At 35.5% G+C, this 23014-nt stretch overlaps 1 protein-coding gene across 1 annotated transcript in view; it reads right to left on the minus strand.

Moving 5' to 3' along the window:
* The window catches only part of LOC114300224 (ubiquitin carboxyl-terminal hydrolase 16), a 35713-nt gene extending 14553 nt beyond the window's left edge, over positions 1-21160 (minus strand). Inside the window, exons 1-7 of the mRNA XM_028245111.2 lie at positions 20484-21160; positions 6234-7623; positions 6056-6144; positions 4020-4105; positions 3737-3899; positions 3517-3637; positions 3216-3373 (exon numbers count right to left, since the gene is read on the minus strand). Of these exons, the coding sequence (XP_028100912.2) occupies positions 3216-3373; positions 3517-3637; positions 3737-3899; positions 4020-4105; positions 6056-6144; positions 6234-7623; positions 20484-20782 (2306 nt within the window). The 5' untranslated portion in view covers positions 20783-21160. The remainder of the gene's footprint in view (positions 1-3215; positions 3374-3516; positions 3638-3736; positions 3900-4019; positions 4106-6055; positions 6145-6233; positions 7624-20483) is intronic.
* Positions 21161-23014: the final 1854 nt, after the last annotated feature.

Below are 23014 nucleotides of genomic sequence, written 5' to 3' on the forward strand. Positions count from 1 at the left end.
AAGCCCCTAAAACCGAATGCCATTAAATTTAGTGAAATGGAATGAAATTATTATTTTTTAACCATTACAAAATAATTATTCGATTGTATTTTTTTCGATTAAAATCAAAAAGTAAAATAAAATAAAATAAAAAACTATACACAAGCCTGTTGCACTAATATACCCAAAATATGTGAATTTGTATAATCACGGCACTTTTATTAGAAGAGCGAGACACAAGTGGGGAGAGAGAGAGAGGGAGAACTTGTAGATTTGCGACACTCCTGTTAGAAGAGCAGGACATGAGTGGAGAGAGAGAGAGATTCCAATGGCAAAATTTTCTGTGGGTAGACAAGATCATTCCACATGACCTAACAACAATCTAGGAAGCATAGATACGGATACGAGATACGGATACGACACGATACGGATACGGCGATACGATAAAATCTAAAAAAATAAGATATAGGTACGGCTAGGATACGTTTGTGAAAAATATATTTTTAAAATTATTAATAGTGAGTTACACATAAGCTAAAGAACATTGAGAAACCACAATGTAATTTTATAATGCAAAATATTAACCTTTAAGAATTTTGTATTAATTTAAGCTAGTAGCTTGTTTACTTCTTAAATTTTTAATAGGTCTTATAAATATTTCATTTCAATATTAAGTTTAATATATTTATATTACAATAATCGAACAATTTACAACTTGTCCCTATACTTTTTTCTTTGACACTAGTGAAAAATATTGTATTCAAGTTTACTTGCTTATTTATTTATTGATAATTAATTTTACCATTATTACATTCTCTTATTAATTCTTACTTTCTATGTAGTATAGGGGACAAGCATGAAATAATTATGATACATCAATTTGATAAATTCTATTATTTAACTCACTACGTTATTTTTATCGAAGAACTTAACAAAGGATTAGAAAAAATATTCTTATATTTATACTTGCAATTATATTATATTATATTATATTACTATGCAAGAAATGTTACAATTCTAATTTCATAAAACAAGTAAATGACTTGGAGTATCCGATACTTCAAAATTAAGTATCCGATACTCCAAAATTAATGAAAAAATAATTAAGAAGTATCCGATACTTTTAATAAGTATCCGATATGTATCCACGAGTATCCAAGAAGTATCGGTATCCGAAACAGATACGTCAACCCATTTGAAGTATCCGTGCTTTCATAGACAACAATCCCCATGGCCCAAGAAATAGAGAACCACCACCCTCACTAGGCCACCACCACCACCACCACCACCCTAGTGTTTTTAAAAGCTCAAAGCGCACTAAGGCGCTAAAGGTCTCTCGAGGCCTAGGCGCAAGGCGAGGCGCGGGCTTTATTGAAGCAAGGCGCACAGTCTTAGTAAAAAATAGATAAATTAACATAGATCAATCATTCATAGTACTAAGACAATTTTTTTTAAATAATATGTTCTTGTTAATTTTTTTAATTTTTTTTTATTTTATATACATATATTTGTGTTTTTTTTTATTAATATGTATAAATATATATTATATAAGATAAAATATATAAGACAATATATGCTTATATGCTTATATATATTATATAAGTACATATATATACTAATACGTATATATATTAACATAAAAACCAAACTGAGGATAGATAAGCGCAGAGGGAAGCCGAGAGAGAGAGAGAGAGAGATCGCGAGCTCGCGAGAGGCGAAGGCGAGAGAGATAGAGCGATCGATGTCGAAGGGAGGTCAAGTCGTCGAAGTTGAGAAGACGAAGTCGACAGGAGGTCGTCGTCGAAATCAAGAAGAAGTCGGCAAATCGATTCGAATCACCCAGGCCTAGCAGTAAACAGCTAAGGAGAAAAGGAGAAGAAGAAGAAGAAGAAGAAAAAGCAACGCTGACCTGAATCGAAATCGAAGTCGAAGTCGAAGTCGAGAGAGGAAACCCAGAGGAAGAGAGACGACACAGATTTGTTCGATCGATTAGGGCTTTGAGTTGTATTACTGATTTGGGTTGAGTAACTCATTGAATGAGTTGTAATCTTATGTGGTTGAGCCTTTCGAAGACAAATCACAGCCATTAGATCAGCAGCAGAAACGACAAAAACAAAGCCCGCTTAGGCGCGAGCCTTGTGCCTTTCGGGGCCTGCCAAAATCGCATCCAAGGAGCGCATTTCATCTAATGCACCTCGCCTTGAACCCCTTAAGGCGCACTTCATGCGCTGCGCCTCGCACCTAGGCACGCTTTTCACAACACTGCACCACCCCAACAACAACAGCAACCACACCACCCACCCAACCTACAACCACAACTAGTACATATTTATATAACCTAGGAAGCACCGACACATCTCCAAAGACCATGTATCAGTGTCCAACACATGTCTGACACGTAGTGGACACGTGTCCAACACTTATTTTACCATGCCCCTTTTTTTTTCATCTCAGGCACGTCTTAGACACTTTCAAGACCAAAGAGAGAGAGGAGCAGAAAAAGAACAAGAACAAGAAGACGAAAGTCCTTGAAATCAAATTCCACCTGCGATGAGAGAGTCGAAGCTTCAATGTCGACCAATCAGGCTTTCCACTAGCAATGAGAGAATCGAAGCTTCCTGTTGCAACAAATGTTTGACTTCTCCCCTTTTAGTTGTTTTGTATTGCAAAGAAAAGAAAAGAAAAGAAAAGAACAGGGTGTACAGCTCATTAAAGCTTTCCACCGACCAGATTAATAATGCTTCCACCTAGAAGTCAAATGGTCAGAACAGCTGGCTTTTACTACTAGTCAAATGGTTAAAATAGCTATTTGAAATGCTTATATTTTCTCGTGTGATAAGGTTCATGGCTTTTTAGATGTTCTAACTTGCACCTGTTGGTGACTGTCTGCAAGTACATTTGTAATGTTTTTTAATTAATGTTAAATTATTAAAATTTTCATAATTTTAACAAAATATATATATATATATATGAGGCATATTATATAAATAAATAAATGTATTTTTAATGTGTCCTTAGCGTGTCGTGTCCGGCATTTTTTGAAAAGTAACGTGTCGGCGTGTCTGTGTCGTGTCACGTTTCCGTGCAACATAGTATATAACTTGTGACAATCCATATGCAGAAGGAAAAAAAAATCCCCCATTATACTTGTTTAAATGAACAATGAATGTCACAATCTAACAATTATAACAAAAGTAATATTCTAGAGGTACAAGAACTAAAACAAACTAACGAACCTGCTGCACTGGTACTTGTTTTCACCGTCGAGAATCTCAGTGCCCGTAAATTTTCGTAGAGCCTCTTCTAGAGTTCCTATATCTCCTCCTATTTCAACAGTGAGATCCATCATCCTTTCATGCCGCTCAGATTTGCCTCCACACTTAATGCATTTTATCTGGAGAGCAGGGCATAGAATGCATATGCATTATTTATATTCCACAGAGAACATTCTGATAATGTTAAGATGAGAGAGAGAGAGAGACGGACAGACAGAAAGAGAGAGTTGTATTAAGCTCTGAACATTATACCACAGACTACCTTTGATCGAAGATAGCCACCAAATGTAAGGCCTATGAGAGTTGTTTCGTCTTCCAAAGAGCTTGATTCATTTAATCCAGCTTCCTTAAGGCAAACGGACTGCATTGTATCAATAGCATACCTGCGGATTTCATTCTTAACTGAATCATGATGAATCATAAAGACACATGACATGCATAAATTTATCTAATTATGCTCCACATAAACAAACATAACTCGCCTTAGAAATTCATGTGCATCTTCTTCACTCCCATTACCAAGATGACTTCCAATGTTTTGAATCCGGGATAGTATCCGAATTGGAGACACTGGAGAAGTCCCTTCCTTCGCCTTCAGAATTAAACTCTCAAATTCACAGGTGAAGCACCATTTTCTCTTGTCACCTTAACATCGAAGACAAAAATAAAGGAATGGAATGGGACAATAAAAATGCATGTCACTCAATAAACTAATAAACTCACACATGATGGATCCAGAAAATTAGGTCATGATTAGAAACATACAAGCTTTAGAATGAAATCCTTGCAGAAGATAAGCAGTGAGAGGTGGCGTACAAGCCAAGCACTGGAGCACAGCATTAGCATAACAGCTGCATGGGGATTAAAAGAATATACACATACATGTGTTAAAAACATGAAGGCAGAGAGAGAGAGAGAGACACACACACACACACACACACACAAAAAAAAAAAAAGAGAAGTAAAATTAAAATAAGTGAATAACTAAAAGCTTTATCATTGGCTAAAGCACACACTAATACTTCTCTAGAAAAGAAAGAAATTCCATGTGTCACGAAGACATAGTTCTCAGTATTTAGATCCATATTAGGATTATGATAAGTATGAGAAAAAATAAAATCTTAAATATTTTATGACAAATAAGTCGTAAATATACTCCTCTATTGGTAATAAAAAGAAAAAAGGCACTAAGATTTGTAATCTTGACAATATGCCGACAAATGCTTCAATGACCATACATAGTCAGCATATACACAAGTCAGGTATAAAGATGTGCCCACTGATCATCATAGACCTATACAAGAACTAAACTTGTGTGCTTGCATTGTGCATGTCTGTGAGAAATTTTTTAAATTTTTTTAGGGACAACTACAAAAAATAAAAATAAAAATAAAAAAATCTTAGGGTTTGAGCCTTCTAACAAAATAAATCCTAAATTTTTAATTTTGTCAATTTAAACCCTAATATTTTGATTTGTTTTCAATCTAAATCATTCGCCTATTTTTGTTAAGTAAAACCGACAAAAAAAGAGTATTTTAGTTATTAAACTCAATGTAGATATATATAATATGTCTAAAATACCCTTTTTCATTTTTCATTTTTCATTGAGTTTAATGACTAAAATATCCATTTTCCCATCAATTTTACTTAACGAAAATAGGCAAATAATTTAAATTGAAAACAAATCAAAAACTTAGGGTTTAAATTGACAAGATTAAAAACTCAGGGTTTATTTGTTAGAAAGGTCAAACCCTGGGATTTTTTTGTAATTTCCCCTTTTTTTTATTATTACATATGTTTACAATAAATGCCTTAATCTGAATGTAGGACATGCAATTCACTAAAACCAGATATTAAAAAACATCTACAGCTTTTGCCGAATTTGTGCATCATGGTTTGGAGAACTAATGTGCTCCAACTCATATCAATAAATATGATTTGCCAAATCAACAAATTTTCTTAATCAAGTCATTGCAAAACTAAGGCAAGATTAATGCACTCAAATATCTTAATAATATTTTAGTACAGGAAAATGACACAGTGCAAACAATCCTCAATGTGGCAGCACAAACAACTTCAGTAGAAAACATATGTGACATTATCAAATACAAGTTCACTAAGATGATACTATTTTCTAGAAAGAAATAAGAACCATTTAAAGACTCAATAATCAGCTTTATCCGATATAATTCAAGAAGCACACATAGACATGTGATACAACATGAACAAGCAGACTTCGAAATTTTCAAAAAATGCAGCGCATGACATGTGGTGGACATGCAAAATATATAGTTTTTTATATATTTATTACATATCATATATGTAAATACTTCATTCAAATCAAAGATAATAAAAAAATAAAACATAACACTAATTCCTCAAGTCTAAAGGAGGAAGGATTAATATGTATAAATTTACAATGTTTTCCTATTATTAGTGGATCCTAAGTTATTTTCTACAAACTTGTAATCCAAGTCTACAAAAAAATAGAAAATATAAAGACACATTGAGACGTGTCTGAAACTTGTCAGGAAGTGTATAGTAAGTCTTGATGTCCAATGCAAACACGACATCTTCTCAGAAGTGCCTATGCTCCGCAGGATATAATAATGTGAATAAGGACAAGATCAGGCTATTGAACATGGAATCAGAAGAAAATTACGAGTCAGAGATCATAAGGGAAAATCAGCTCCATAAGAAAAAAGAGAGGATAGCTAGCCCTCGGGGTTTTATTTTCCTAATACCATATTCAGGTTAAGGTCCTATGTGCTTTTCCAGAATGAGGAACTACTCTAACTGACCTGTTCCCACAATTTGTCAGGCCACATGGCTGTAGTTCAATCTTGTTCCAATTGTAAAGTTTGACAAACAGCTTGTATGGAAACAAACCCTGTAAAACCAAAGACATCCAATTTAGTGTATCACATCCCAAAATATATAAGTTGCAGGCACAATATAGCATAACAAGATTCTGCTAACCTTATTGTCATATCTTCCAGCAATCTCATTCCCAACCCCTGACTGATAGTTTTGTGAGGATTTAGAAGGTCTGAGCTGGTCAACAACTTTCCGCATTGATGTTTTCAAGCCATTCCTAGCATTTGGTGAATAACTTGCGTACTCAGAAGTAGCAGCAACTGGATGAGCACTATCAACCTTCCCAGGATTTGCATCATGAAGACAATGTCTTCTGGTGCTAGACGATAGACGAGCAACAGAAGCACTAGACGATAAAGATCCACTTTTTTTAGATTCCAATGCATGCAAAGTATTTCTCGTGTCATCAACCACGTGATTTGACCTTTCAGGGCTCGAGGACTGCATGTTACTGGATTTTGAAGCGCGTGTACTAATTGAAGGCCCTCCAGCACTTGAAGTTGGGTAAGCATAAGCACCAGATGAGTAAGATCTATGTTCTCTGGGCTTCAGTGCAGATGAACCACTGCTAGCATAAACATCCAGATGCTCAGACTTTTCAGGGCTCAACAACGGTGAGCTCCTGCCATTTGACGCATCTCCACTTACTTCTGACAAAAAAGCACCATGAATGGGCTTCTTGATCGCAAAAGTAGTTGAATGAGCATCATCTGATATGTCTGTTTTGGTACCAGAACCCTGTACATCTACAGGGGGATCAGCATTCTTATCAATGTTGAAGGACAAACTTGGAGAAGATCGAGAATCCAGCACATCAGCTTCTCCAGCACCACTGGAACTGGACTGAGCAGAATCATCAAAGGCATCAATTTTGGGCCTACTGGAGTTGATAGTTCCTTGCCAGAAACCAGAAGAGGGGGTAGAAGGCTCAGAAAAGAAAGACTCATTGGAGCCATTGGCACTCCAACCAGAAGAGCTTGTTGATTCACACTGAGTGTCATGATTAGTACAATCGGGCTTGATCTGATTCAACTTACCTGAATTAGTCAGGCAATCCACAGAATCAACCAAAATTGTGTGCTTGTAAGATGGTGGCCCATTTTGATCCACATTGTTAACACGATTAGTCACACACTTCTCAGGGAAAACATTAATGGACTGATGCCCATCTGATCTCTCAGTTTCATGTGAACTAGAATTTGTGCCTTTCCCATCAACAAGGCACTCCACTTCACTGTCATCATTCCCACAAAATACTTCAGGCGAGCAATCTGAATTTAAAAAAGGAGGCTCCTCAGCGAAATTTTGAACTGATTTAGCATGCTGCCTCGCCTCGGTCTCAAAGCCGTTGCCATGAATCTCATATTCATCTTGTTTCAACACCTTTTGGTAGGAATCATCTAACGCGTCATTGTTCTGGTAAGAAGAGGTAAAAGGACGGCATTCTTCCTTGTGGCCTTGTCTCCAATGAATAATTTGACACTTACCAGAGCTGAAATGGTCAAATTCTCATATGAATAACTGCAAACATAAAAGAACTCCGAAGGCCCGGAAAACAGCAAGATATTGGAGTATTAATGGCATGAAACATGCTGGTTATTGGGTAAAAGACTACATGCATTTAAACAAAAAAAATAAATCAATCCCTACTTTCACAGCTGCTGCCCACATGCATGGAATGGAATTACTATGGTAGTTCCTTATTTATTTAGTTTTTCAATGGTAGTTCCTTTAGGGAACACATCCCACATCCTATCAATCCCTTAATCCACAGCACGTGAATAAGGAAAATGTGGGTGGGTGTGAGGTGTACGTAAAAGGCTACACATAAAAATAAGCAAATGTGAGTTTGAACAACCATAAACCATTGGGGATGGCGTAAGTAGGCCCAGGTTCCTGGGAATGGGTAACTTCAGATAAAATTAATTAAGGGGATTAATAAGAGTACACATGGGAAAATTCAGAGAGAAATGAGAGTTTTCAGAAAAAAAGGATTAGACAGCAAGTAAAAGCTACTAGAAACTAAGCACATACCAGAACATCTAAAGCATTAAAACTGTAATGTCCTGGGGTTTTGGGCTTGAATTGTATGCATTTCTTTCGGTATTTTGTTTACCATATCAGATCGTTAAGACTCCTTTTCTACTCCTACTTAGCCTCTCTTAACTTTTCCGGGTTGCAAATTTTGAGTTTTGGCCTTTGGAACTTGTTTCAAAAGACTAAATCAAACTCTAGTCTTTGGGCAAAACTGCTCGTGCGGAATTGGGAGCCACCCGAGGGGATCGTTGTAGAGTCTTACTGATTTTCTGGGTAGAAAACCGCTCGAGCAGATTTTGGTGACTTTTTCTTGACAACTCTCTAGAGCAATCTACCCATGAAACAAAAAATTCCGCTCATGTGGATTGGGAATTCCGCTCGTGCGGAATTGAAACTGCCAGGGTGGATTTTGACGCGTCTGTCTCGAAACTCGTGCTATTTTCCTCAAAACTGATGCCAAAAGTTATTTTACACAAATTTTCCTCTCCTCTCTCCATATTCATCTTTTTTTTTTCCTTCTCTTTAAAAACACACCCAAATCCAACTTCTCTCTAAAATGTAACTCAAATCTTCAAGAGTTTGAACGCGGGCTTTTTACACCAAATCGAAGAGGGCGACGAAGGCTGCGTTAATAACCGATTGGATTGTGTTTTTCGTCAACTTTGATTTCTAGGGTTTTCTTCCTCTTCAACTCCCAAGCTTGAAGTAGGGATAATCTTTGAGTAATATATATATATATATATATTTTTGCAAGATTATTTTTGTTTAAGGCATGTATTATATGTTTGAGTTATGATTTTGAGTTGTTAAAACCTAGACGATATTAGAAGATGATTTTATCTACGTTTCCCAAAACTTTTGAGAATATGAGTTATGTTCTAAGTTGTGGGTGTTGTTTTTGGTGGGAACTCTAGAATTTGAGGATTTTGGAAAAAAATTGAGATATGGTGAAATTTGTGCTTGGTAAATTGTTATATGAAGAAATGATGGAGAAATTTCCTATGGTTGTATCAAATGAGGGAACTTCATGAAGTAAATAAGAATAGTTGATTTTAAAACTTATCATTAGTTTGTCTTGGAAAACCAAGTTTAGAAAACGATATTTAACATGCAGAGAATACATGAATGTTGATATTATTATATTGTCTCTTGGAAAAATATATTATGATGTTATATTGATAAGAGATACAGAATTTGATCACAATGGAAGATTGTGTGAATGAATTGAGAAATTGAGAAGTTTTGAGGCATTGATAAAGATATATATAGCATTGGCACTTGATTTAAATTTTTTTTTTTCAACTTTCAAATTGATATTGTTGAGATGTTTAAATGGAACTTTATTATTGCATTGGCATTTGCATAGCCATTCCATTTTTGTCATTAATACAATTGATATTGAATATTGCATTGAAAAAATGTATGGTTTTGAGAAATGAAATTGTTTTGTGACACAAGATCATATTGATTTGTTTTTGGGGTAAATATGGTGAAAAATCCTGTTAAGGGGTGTAGTTTGAGAATTAAGTTGGCCTGAGTGTCCTTAGTGTAAGACAAGAAACACACACATGGTGTAAGACAAGAAACACACACATGCGGGTGCCTAAGCCCTCCGGTTAGAAGCCAGTAAGGTAAGATTTGGTAGTGCCTGATATGCCTACTTGCAAACACTAGTCTTGGGGATTTACTTGAGTCATATTTACAGCCCCTTTGAACTACATTGAAACCTATTGAATTGTTAATTCTCAAGATTGCATTATGTACAAAAGTTTCAAAGAGAAAAATATATGTTTTTGAACATGGCATGGCATATGCATTCATCCCAGGAGATTTTATAAAATATATATAATTTGTTGAGATTTTACTACTGGGCTTTGTGCTCACCCTATGAGATTTTGTGCAGGAAATGATATGGTGATCTCGCCGAGTTACAGGCGTAGAATATATTTTGAGAGCACAAGGCTCTTCTCCTTCTTGTAATTATCTTTGACAAGCCAAGGGCTTTATATGTATGGGTTCAAAAATCACTTTTGTGTAACCGGCCTTAAGCCTTGGAATTTGTAGCCCTTGGGGGCATTTATTTGTACTTGACTTACCATGTCACATGCTATAGATTCATATACTAGGAATGTTGAATGTATAGTCGCATGTGGAATATTCTTTTGTAAATCTCTTGATGGTTATGAATACAAATGTTGGAGATTTGAGGATGATATTAATATTGAGACTTAATTCCGTTCACATTAAACAATGAAAATTGATGAATCTATTTTGTGTTAATTTTCGGGGCATGACAAAACTATCACAATTATATACTTACGCAAAACAATAAAATTAAAAAAATTAAAAAAACGAAAGAAAGAAAAAATACAATCAAACAGTTATTATACAAATAGGTGCTCACTTTAAAGAAAGAAAGAAAGAAAACAATCAAACAGTTATTATGCAAATTCGCACTCACTATGTAAAGGGCATGCTACCTTTCTATGAAAGGTTAGTATTTTGTATTTACAGCATAATAACTCTGGATCATTTGTCCAGACAATACAACTCCTCCCAAAAGTAAGAAGCATATATGCATGTCACATAGGATATTCTCACCATTCACCAAAATATCCAACCCCTCATATAACTACTACCTATATCAGTCTGAATGCATTTGTAACATCTTTTTCCGATGCATTAGTTTGGTCCTTTTCCCAACGATATAACATTCTCGGTTGCCTCCAGGTCAGTAGGTTGGTCACCCCATAGCTAGTGATTAACTCTTGTATGAGGCTAAATGTTGACTGCCAACAAATTCTTTCCAAGAAGTGTGTATATAAACAAAATCTCCCTTTAGCATTTGATTATGTCAAATTCCCTTTCACAATTTGTTTTAAAGACATCTTGCTTACAAAATAATGATATTTTTTAAGAAACAAATACCTTCATAATCAATTTGGCACATCTACAGTTTGTTCTAAGGGGGTGGGGTAAAAAAAAAATACTAACAAGCAGCTGGTAGGCGGAACAGAATGTAAGGAATGGATGACAAAACTACTAGATACCATATATCAAGTTATAGAAACATCGATGAAAAGGATCCTATCTTCAATTAAGGACAAGGCCCTATTTGGCAAACCATATTTGCACTGTGAAATTTAATGCTTAAGCAATTGTACTTTGAAAAGTTTAGGAGTAAAGTAAAAATTTTCAGATTTTCAACATTTATTTTTCCAACTCAAAAAAGCTATTTCTTAACATTGGGTTCGCGATGCTTTTTTCAAGCTGCAAATAAGTTTTACCAAGTGGGTCATCCTAACACGACGATCTTATAACCAAAAAGTAAACCTTCTTTCTTTTCTTTTTGTTTTTTGTCCAATGGTGATGGGCTACAACAACCAAGACTAGTCCTCCCCTGCTTATGACTCCCCAAAACCAAATGAAGGTGAGATTTAATCGCACGTATTTTGTATGACTATGAAAAGATTTTAAGCTAACAAATAGTGTTAAAATTTATCAATAAACCTACCACCACTACCACCTCACCTACTCCACTAAACCTAACCCACTACACCACTACCACCTCACCTACTCCACTAAACCTAACCCACTACACCTACATCTATATAAGGAACCATTTGTAATAGACAGAATATATCAATTCATCAATCAATAATATACATCAATTTTTTACATGGTATCAGAGCTATAGGTTAAAGATCTTGGTGTTCTTCGCCTTCCGGCGGGCGGCAACCTTGCCTTGACCGCCCGCCGGATCTCAACCAATTCAAACCTCCCTCTCCGTCTCGGCACCTCCTTAAAACACACCACCATTGTATTAGATGGAAATGCCAAGTTGGTCTAATCAGGAGTTTCCCTCTGGCTCATCTGAATCAGAATCACTTACATTGTAACCTGGGCGTTTATTGCTTACTTTCCAAACTGAGGATCTAATTCTAGAAGCTCTTGTCATCCAAATTCTTCCCTCCTTGGCATCCTTGAGGGTGTTTTGGAACCACCGCTTCGCACAATCGGAAACCACCCTTGCCAGCGGCGTACGGTGGTTCTGCTCCTCAGCGCCGCCGCCCCCGGTGCTGCTGCTACTGCTCTTGTTGTTCTCCATCTTCTTCTCTGACTTGGGCCTCCTCAATTCGCAGCAGAATCTGGGTGTCTCCAGCGGTTGTTCCACCAACGAGAAGCTGCAGAATACTATGGGTCCATCAAACTGAGCTCACTGTTCTCCATTGAAGTTCACAGAACACGTTAAAATGATTCATTCATATGTTGAAGTGCTATGGCACTCTACTCTCTGTTTCTTTTATGATGATGGTGGGGACAGAAACAGACAAAAGAGAAAACATCTTTCTCTATACCCAATGTCTTTTAGTGTTGCTTACAGCTGTGTTTTTTCTTTGGTCACGTGGGAGTTGAATACCCATAGAGCCCACTGCAGGGACAACATCATTATCTCACACTTTCTTTATTATATATATATATATATATCTTTTTATTATATTATAAAAAAAAAAAAAAAAAAAAAAAAAAAAAAAAATCATCATCCCTCCTCCGTTTGATTTCAAACTCCGTTATTTTTATTTCTTTTCTCCAAATCACTTTCCTTATTTCTCCCATCTTTCATTTTTGATTTCAAATATATTTTTATTATTTTTACTTTCTTTTTTCTTTCACATTATTTTTAATCTTTTTCCAATTCCATTCATACCATATAGCTTTGCACACCAAATCATATTTTATTCATCTCAGGGATCAACCCCGATCACAATTTTACAAAAAAAAAAAAAAAAAACAACAACAACAACAACAACAACAATTTTGTTTTCTTTTCTGCAGCCGGCCACCAACCGACCTCACTTCTTCGCCTATTCCGCCGGTCTCTTCTTCTTGCCTCCGTCTTGAGCGACCCTTGACGGTGTTGCCTCCGTGTTTCCCACTCCACTGGGCACTATCACTACTCCCTGCTCCTCCACTGCAGCATATGGCGGCCCTCCAAATCGGAACATCACGGTGGCCTTCCGCTTCAGCTCCTTGTTTTCTGCCCTTAGCACGCTTATCTCTGCTCGCGCATCCTTATACATGCGTTGGAGCAGAGCCAGCTGGGAGTTTAACTGCTGCACCTCATTTGCCCTACTCTGCAGCCGGTTCGACAAGTTTGTCACCGCAGTCATGGTTTCCACACATGACTTCAAAGTATACTGATTGGCCTCCACATCCGACTGCACAGCCATTTTTTGCTCCACCGACCGCATCGGAAAGTTCAACGGCGCAAAACCGGCAGTGTTTGGTTGCGGTTCACTGGCCACCGCACCCGTTATCTCTCTTGTTGACTCGTTGAGGTCAGGAAAGAGAGTCAGCAGACCACGGGACGACGAAGCCATTTTTTTCTCGCAACAGAGTGTTACAGACTCTCTCTCTCAGCACAACAGTGTTACAGCCTCTCTCTCTCAGCACAACGAAGAGTTTTACAGAGGATTTCGCAGGTTTTTTGCTTCTGCCTCGGCCTCAGGCTCTGTCTTGGTTAAATAGCCGAGGCAGCCACGCGCATCGCGCGCCTCTTGACGCCGACAACCTGGCACGCCTTTTCATGGCACGCCTTTTCATGACTCGGGCACGCCTTTTGATGACACCTTTTGAGGGCGCAACTTTTGATGGCACGCCTTTTTTGAAAAATTGGGCACACCTTTTGAGGGTGCGACTTTTTAAGGGTCCGACAAGACTCTGTAAACTGTCCCGACATTGATTCCGGTTAGTTTCTACAAGGGTCCGACAAGACTCTGTAAACTGTCCCGACATTGATTCCGGTTAGCTCCTTTATGGGTCCGACAAGACTCTGTAAACTGTCCCGACATTGATTCCGGTTAGTTTCTACAAGGGTCCGACAAGACTCTGTAAACTGTCCCGACATTGATTCCGGTTAGTTTCTACAAGGGTCCAGCAAGACTCTGTAAACTGTCACAACAACTGTCACAGCATTGTCTGCTACAACGGTCCGACATGACCCCATAAACTGTCTTCTACATCGGTCTGACACTGCCATCCAGTGTCCTCTACACCGTTATGACACCACCATACAGTGTCCTCTACAACGTTATGACACCCCCATACAGTGTCCTCTACAACGTTATGACACCACCATTCAGTGTCTTCACCAATGGTCTGACACGACCATACAGTGTCTCCTATCCTTTTTTATTTTTATGTATTTTCTTGTTTTGTAACTCTCTCCAAACTCAAGTTGGTTAGTTCCTATCCCCCTTGAGTTTGCGGGGGGCTGTTAAAATTTATCAATAAACCTACCACCACTACCACCTCACCTACTCCACTAAACCTAACCCACTACACCACTACCACCTCACCTACTCCACTAAACCTAACCCACTACACCTACATCTATATAAAGAACCATTTGTAATAGACAGAATATATCAATTCATCAATCAATAATATACATCACCTACTCCACTAAACCTAACCCACTACACCTACATCTATATAAGGAACCATTTGTAATAGACAGAATATATCAATTCATCAATCAATAATATACATCAATTTTTTACAAATAGTAACTTGTTTCTCCTTTTCTTTTCCCATTTTATGCCACCCGTTGGGTGGAAGGTTTGCCTCAGTTCCTTGTTATGCCAGCTTTAAGCAAATGTAGTTGATAACCTGCGATTGCATACTGTCACAATTTAGTTAAAACTCTGTCATGATATGTGATGATTGTTACCCATTTGATTGATTTGCTAAAAATTGATAACTCAAGGTGATTTATATAAATTGACACCAACAGGAAACAATCATCATGAAAATCTTGTTCCATATACAAACTTCCTAATTATGCATATACTTCAAGAGGCTTCATGTCCGAAGGAGAAAAATGAAGATATCTTTCTCATCAACATTCCTTACAAAATGGATTTGACATATAAGAAATCACCTCTAATCAAAACAATATCCATAACACTCTATTGATGGAAGGTTATCAACATTGGAGTAATAAAAGTATATGGACAGGGTGGTATGATCCTCTCTTAAATGACCACCAAATTAAGACCAACTAATCTAGCTTCCAAAATACGTAGTCATAAAGTTCGAGACTTTTATTGACGGAATGATTTACTAAAATCGGAGGGTTGGCGTGTAGATCCAAAGAGAGGAAGATGCAAACTAGGGTTCCGACAATTTTCAATCAACATTCACTCAATCTAGCGTAAGTATTTTCCATACACCATCTGTTATATATAGCTACTGTATGGATAAGAAAATAGGAATTTAAAATAAATAAATAAAATAAAATAAAATAAACTACAAACAACAAAATAAAACTAGAAATAATCCAATTAAGAAAACATGATTCCTAATTATACTAAAATTTCTATATTCTTCAATTTATTGTCATCCGATGGCTTTCCGACCACCATCAAGAGAGAAACTAATTAGAAATCTTTTAGGCTCCGTTTGGTAAGCCTCTCTAATTATAGTTCCACCCATTAACTTGAGTGTGGTGTTTGTTTTGAGTTTTCAAATCATAATTCTACACCCATTTCTCAAAACTCAATTCAAAACATAATCATTACTTTTCAAAACTCATAACCAAACACATAATTCAAAACTCTTTTCAAAACTCAATTCAAATCAATATTTTAATTTTGTTAAGATTTTAAATATTTTAATATTTAAATATGTTACGATTTTTTTAATTTTTTAATTTTTTAATTTTTTGAATATTTTTAAATATTACGATTTTAATTTTTTTAATTTTAAAATATTTTATAAAAATAAATTCAAACTCTATTTTATAAAAATATTTTTAAATGTTTTAATTTTTTTGTTATCTATTTGGTTACAATTTGAGTGTAGAGCTGTGAAAGTAGTATGGAGTTTCGAATTATGTGTTTGGTTATGAATTTTAAAAATAATTTCTTAATTGAGTTTTGTTTTATGTGTTTGGTTATGATTTGAGTGTAGAGTTGTTTTTAAATATTAAAATTTAAAATTATTTAAATTTTTTGAATATTTAAATTATTTAACTTTTTACAATTTAAATTTTTTGAATATTTATTTTAATTTTTTATTTATTAAATTTTTTAGATTATTTAAATTATTTAAATATTTATTATTTAAATTTTTTGAATATTTATTTTGAAAAAAAATTATTTCTTTTGTAGTATTTTCAATTAAAAAATTGATTAATGTTATTTTCTGTTAATAATAAAAAAAAAATAATTGAATTTTAAAAAGAGTTTGGTTATGACTGTTGATCAGAATTTTTAATTTAATAGTGTGAAAGTAGGTGTTTTGTTATGAGTTATAACAATTTGAATTAAATTTTGAAACCTCTTTTCAAAACTCATAACCAAACAAATTTTCTTACTTCACATGTCAAATCAAACTTTGAAAACTCAATTCCGCACCCAATTCAAAACTCAATTCAGCACTCTATTCAAAAATCATAACCAAACAAATTTTCTACACTCAAATCATAATTTCAAAATATACAAACTCAAAATACAACTCATATTCTCAAATCATAGTTAGAAGTCTTACCAAACGGAGCTTTAGATTCTCATTTTCCTTGTATAAACTTTTAGAACCCTTTTTATATGCAAAAAAAAACCCTAAAAACTTTAAATCTTAGCTATTAAAAAAATTCTAACCTCAGCTGCACATATCAACTTAAATAAAGGGAGAATTACATCCAGTGGACATTTTTTTTTTTTTTTTTACACAAATATGGAGGGGTGCAAGTTACACTTGCACGCTGCACCCCATCACAGAATCGCATGCACCCCCTATATTTTTGTAATTTTTTTTCTCTCTCCCACTGTGCTGTAATTCTCCCTTAAATAAAAGACCATTAAAAAAAATAATAATAAGAAAAGAAAGAAAGAAAAGAGGAGAGAGGGAGAGGGGGAATCTTAATAGAGTACATGGTTTGGCTTCTCTCAAGTTTACCAAAAAAACTGAACTGTCCAGACCATATTTTGAGAGTATGATACATAATGATTTTGTGCGATCAATGGTCGAGACCGTGAAGAAGCAAAAAAATGTTGTCTTAGTAAGCAAACAGCGCCATCCCTCTCTGCTGTTGCCCCTTCTCCCCCCTCCCCACCTGTGGCTGGCACCATCACCATCCTCTTCTTCCCTCACCATGAAGAAAGAGTGAAGGGGAGGGACGACGCTGGTCATGGGTGAGGGGTTGCACCGAGGAGGGAGGAGGATTAATCATTGGCAAGGAGTGGAAGGGAGGGCTTCTGATCATGCAGGGTTGGGAGCTGAACAACTGTACATCGTTAGTTTGGTACTTGGGAAAAAACCCACTACATTTTAGGCTCTATTGTTTAAGTGCATGTGTGGCACCATCTGATCTGTTGAATGAAAGAATGGCTGATGTGGCACAACCTGATCAAATATACTGGATGATCCAGTTTCTGGACAAACTAGAGAGAAGCTTCTTTCTTAGTAGCAGTTACTGTAGCATGAAAAATCCTGCTACAGTATCATGAACAGTACTGGTTTGCCACTAAACAACTTCTCCTGCATCCTAGAGGCAGGCCTTTGGATTCAAAATTCATCTACTACAGATCACAAGTAAAATAATGGCTCCTTAGTAGTAATCTAGATGCACTAAAGGTGACCCACCTCAATACCCTATTTGGATGGTTAAATGCAATTGTAGATAACGTAGACGGAGGTTCTAGGGCAAGGGTATAGCTACATTGGGATGAGAAGAGGCAATTGACCCCACTAAGTTTTAAAAAAATATTGTTTTACCTATGGTTTGCAATTTGTAAATACTTTTTCAAATTTGCTCCCATGGAAATTTTGGAAAAATTAATTTTGACTATGACTGTAAATGTTCTCAAAACTGCCCCCATTGAATGCGAATTGACTGGTCCATTTTTTATGATTTCTACAGTTGTATTAAATTAGGACAAACTTACATATGTTCTCAGCACACTTACATACATAAATTTACATACAGTTGTATTAAATACCTATGTTCTCAGCACACTTACATACATAAATTTATATATTAAATTAGGACAAACTAAGGGTTCAATTTTATTAGTGCTTCAAAATATTCATTTCTGTCGAATGTCAAACATAAAACATTTCTTGTACAAGCTAACTAGTTTGCCCCCACTAAAGAAAAATCCTAACACCACCCTTGTTTTAGGGGTAAAAGAGGGAAACTAAAGTTGTGTTTGGGAACATCACAGCCTAAGAAACACGGACACGTCACACAACATTGCCACGCCGACACAACAATTTCAAAAAATATATGACACAGGGGACACATGAAAAATATATAATTTTATATACGGCAATGCTACGTCGCTCGAAAAAAGTCCCCCCGAATCCCCCTAATCCCAGAAACGTCGTTTCTGCATTTTTTTTTTTTTTTTTTTTCCAGGTTCAATCAGAAACGAGGGAGAAGAAGAAGGAAGAAGGAGAAGAGAAGAGAAGAGAGAAGGAAAGAGGAGGAGGAGGAGGAGGAAGGAGGAGGACTGGATGGGGCCATAACCACGGGGAGGAGGAGGTAGAGGCGAGGCGAGGCAGAGGCGGGGGCTGCCGGAGACGACGATCGGGCAGAGGCAGGGGCTACCGGACACGACGATCGGGCAGAGGACGACGATCGAGCTCCTCCTCTTCCCTCTCTTCTCTTCTCTCTCTCTCTCTCTCTCTCTTCTGAAATTAGAGGGATTCGGGGGGAGGAAATTAGGGGGACAAATCATTATTCTTTTATATATTTATTATATGTCTTATATAAAAATAAATAATTATTATATGTCATATATATGAATATTTAGGTCAAAGAAGTAATTTTTAAAGGCTAAACAAGGATAATAGGTAAAAAATTGCACTGTTTTTGTTTTATCATTGAATTCTAAGTTATTTATTCAAATTTATAGTGTGTTTCATGTGTGACCAAGTGTTTGGAAGTGTCCAATGAGTATCATGCCATGTTGATGTCTAACACGGTGTCCGACACGACACATTACCTTCTTAGAACACATACTTTTTTAGAAGTGTCCGTACTTCTTAGATCACCACCACCCACCCCAATTATGCTTCAAAGGTACAAAATTACAACTCAATCTCATGGAATTCTACCATTACCCCCATTACATAAGTCCACGAGTTATTAAACTCTCATTTTCTTCATTTCTCACGACTCCAAAGATCCAGCCATTGTCTCCCTATCTGCCAAATCGTGTCGCCGTGGCCATAGTGAAAATGCCTCCATTGCTGCCATCACTAAAGTTGTAGACATGAGATGAAATACATATTTCCAATGCAATACAAGACAGTAAATTTAAATTAGATCTATTGCAAATCTACTAAACACCCTTTCTCCCTCTGTCACACTGTCATCCTCACCATCATATCCTCATCTTCAGGTATGCATTTTTTGTAATCCGTTTAATTTAACACTCTTCCTCTCATCTGTTGTCCTTAGAAACAAGACAGGATGAGATAAGTGGGAGATACTTTTAGAGAAGTTTACCAGGAGGGTGTTCAGGACTGAAAATTCAAATGCGTCACTAGTTCAAAGTCGAGAGGAGATGAGGGTTTCTTCTGGCACAATAGGTTCACCTTAAATCAAACCCCCAACTGTCATTCCTATCCATAATGTTCACCTCAGATTAGCTTAGTGCTAAACAGGGCGTTGTACCATAATGAATCCAAACGTTATAAACTTATAACCATAAAGCATTTAATGAGTCACTTTATTTTGCTCCCCCAGTCCATTGCTTCGCTTTTTTTGCATGCATAGTACATCATGAGCCGTGTATATGAACATACATTCATACTACATTCATAAGTCATTTGTATGTATTTTAGATGATGCTACGTCACTCCCCTAAGACTGTTTTTAACTTAGTGGGACAAATTGCTTATATGACTCAACTGAGTACACTGCGTGGCACGGTTCGGCAATTCAGAATCAGTTTTAGGAACATATACTCCCTTCCCCAACTTATGAGTCCATTTTTAACCACTAATTTCCTTCTTTAGTCCAGAACATATGGATGATACAGAAAACTGTATTAAACCGAACACGAATTAAAGAATCAAACGTCTCTCTACTAACCGTATCAGCTCATCAATTTCTACAATTCCCACCTATAATTCTTCTTAACAAGAGATCAAGTCCATTCTTAAATAATTCCTCCAAAATCACATGCAAATTAAATCCAAGATCAAAACTTGCCAAATTTATTGAGCTAAACTATATGTAAACAAAAATACTGGAAAATAAAAAAGCTTAATTTCATGGAAAAAGGTTCTGAATTACAATACCAGTATCGAACCGCTTTGCACCGAGAACAGAGCCGTTTAGTTGGGAAAAAACACACAGCGCACTGATACTGCAAGGGACGAGGAATCGAGACCGTAGGAGGAGTATCGTAGTAGGCGATCGAAACCTCGAACTCAGCCCTAGCTTCTTCCTCGGAGGCGAGAACGAGAAGCCTCTTGATCTCCTCGGTCCTAGCCACCGAAATCCGCCATTTGCGGCGGAGAAAGAAGACGATGAGCGGAAGCACCAACAGCACCACCAGGACCAGGTACGAAAACCCTAGATCCCCTCCAAGAAGCATTTATCTTGCCCCCAATAACATGAATCCAACACAATGAAACCCTAATTTCACACACATAGATTCTCCGGCGACGATGATTGGGGAAATTGAGCATGCAGGTGATGAAAAGCTCCGATCAGAGAGTTCGTTCGTGTGTGAATGCAATGGGATGGTTTCGTAACAGTTGAGGTGAAAATGGACGGTGGTTGCAGTGTTGTTGACACAAAACAACAATAAACAACATTTATACAAGTTTTTATATTTTATATCCTCCAATTCCAATATATATATTATTTTATGCAGAACCCGATTGGGAAAGCAAGTAGCTATCAAACCCCTCAAATTTTTCAGATCGAGATTTCAGGGCTTTTTATAGAGAAGGACACAGAAAATATTTTTAGAAAAATGCTTGGGAGCACTAATTAGTGCTCCCGCTAATTAGGTGGCAGTGGGTCCCGTCATTAATGATGTGATGTTTTGGTCTTGGAGTTGTGTTTTTTTTTTTTTTTACTTTTTTAATGCATTAGTGCTATTAGTGGTGATGTTTTTAGTGGGATGAATCATTGTTGATATTTTTATTGTAGATATGCTATGATGTATATGTAGATATGCTATGATGTATATGTATGTATAGATTTCCATATTTATTGTAGATTTTCCATGATGTATGATATGTAGATATGCTATGATGTATATGTAGATATGCTATGATGTATATGTATGTATAGATTTCCATATTTATTGTAGATTTTCCATGATGTATGATATATGCTATGATGTGTATGTATGTATAGATTTTCCATATTTATTGTAGATTTTCCATGATGTATATGTATGTTAGATTTTCCATATTTTTATTGTAGATATGCTATGATGTATATGTATGTATAGATTTTCCATGATTCATTTGTAAATTTGGTTATTTTAGTTAATTTTTTTGGCTATTTAATTATTTTAATCTGACTTCTTTTTTTTTTATTTGTTTTGAAAAATTGTGCAGAAAAAAATAATGTGATTTAAAAAAGTCTAAATGTCAATAAACTATCTTTTAACTTGGGAGTTTTTTGGAAAGAGGATTAAAAGTTAGGGGTTGTTTGGAATGATCTAAATAAGTATACTTTTTGACTTTTTATGAAATATAGAGTGATGTGACTTAAATAAGATGATGTGACTTAAATAGGATAGTGACTTTTTGACTTTTTGACTTTTTAAAAACTTGCCAAACCAGCTCTTAGTTTTTTAATTTTTTTTTACTTTTTTTGAAAAAATATATAAAAAATGTGAAAGATGATATAATTCAAAATAGGTAAAAATTAAAAGATAATTTTTAACCATCTTATCAAAATAGCCCTTAATTGCCAAATATGTTTGGGATAATAGTTTTTTTTTTTAATTGATTTGATGACTATGAGATAAAAAGTAAAATAATTATAATTTAAATATTATAATTTTATCTTTTAATTATTTTAATTTATTTTCTTTTTTCTTTTTCTTTTTCCTGACTACTTTAACCAAAACAAAAAAAAAATGACAGATAACAAACACCCCCTCGAGGTTTGGTAAAAATACAGATTCTCCCCTAATATTTGAGTTTTTAAAATTGTTAGAAGTTACTTATTAAAGTAATTATCAATGGGTATATTATTGAAGAGAAAAACAAAAATGTGGTGAAGTTTGAAATTTGCTTTGAAACAGTGGCGACTCTAGGAATATTTGTCAATGGTGTCAATCAAAAACTTAAATACCATATATCTTACAGAAAATTCACATTAATCATTATATCACCTACGGAGAAAAAAATCAACAAATTAATTTAAATTCTAAAATTATAAACAAAAATATTTCAATATATTGATACTATTGTTTAAGCAAAAAGCCATGCTAATATCTAATATGGGTTCAAAATTGGTGGGTTCAAAAGAGTATGACTTAAAACTATGAGTTCAAAATTGTATTTTAGTGGATTCAATTACTAATTTTTTTCCTAAAATCTAATATTTATATAATAAATAAATAAAAAAATTCAGCCAGGGGTTCGGGTGACACCCCTGACCAAGCCTTGGAGCCGCCCCTGCTTTGAAATATGTATTATAATAAAATAGATTAAAAGGCTACCACAAAATATTGTAATTGTCATTTGAAAAAAATAAAATATAAAAATATAAAAGAAATCAAACTTTAAAATGTGGATATTTATACTATAATATTAAAGTGAATGCTGAACTTCACCCTTGCATGTTTCTCCTTATACCA

This window comes from Camellia sinensis, chromosome 6, assembly GCF_055761805.1.
Source record: "Camellia sinensis isolate YWXY chromosome 6, ASM5576180v1, whole genome shotgun sequence".
Lineage (NCBI taxonomy): Eukaryota > Viridiplantae > Streptophyta > Magnoliopsida > Ericales > Theaceae > Camellia > Camellia sinensis.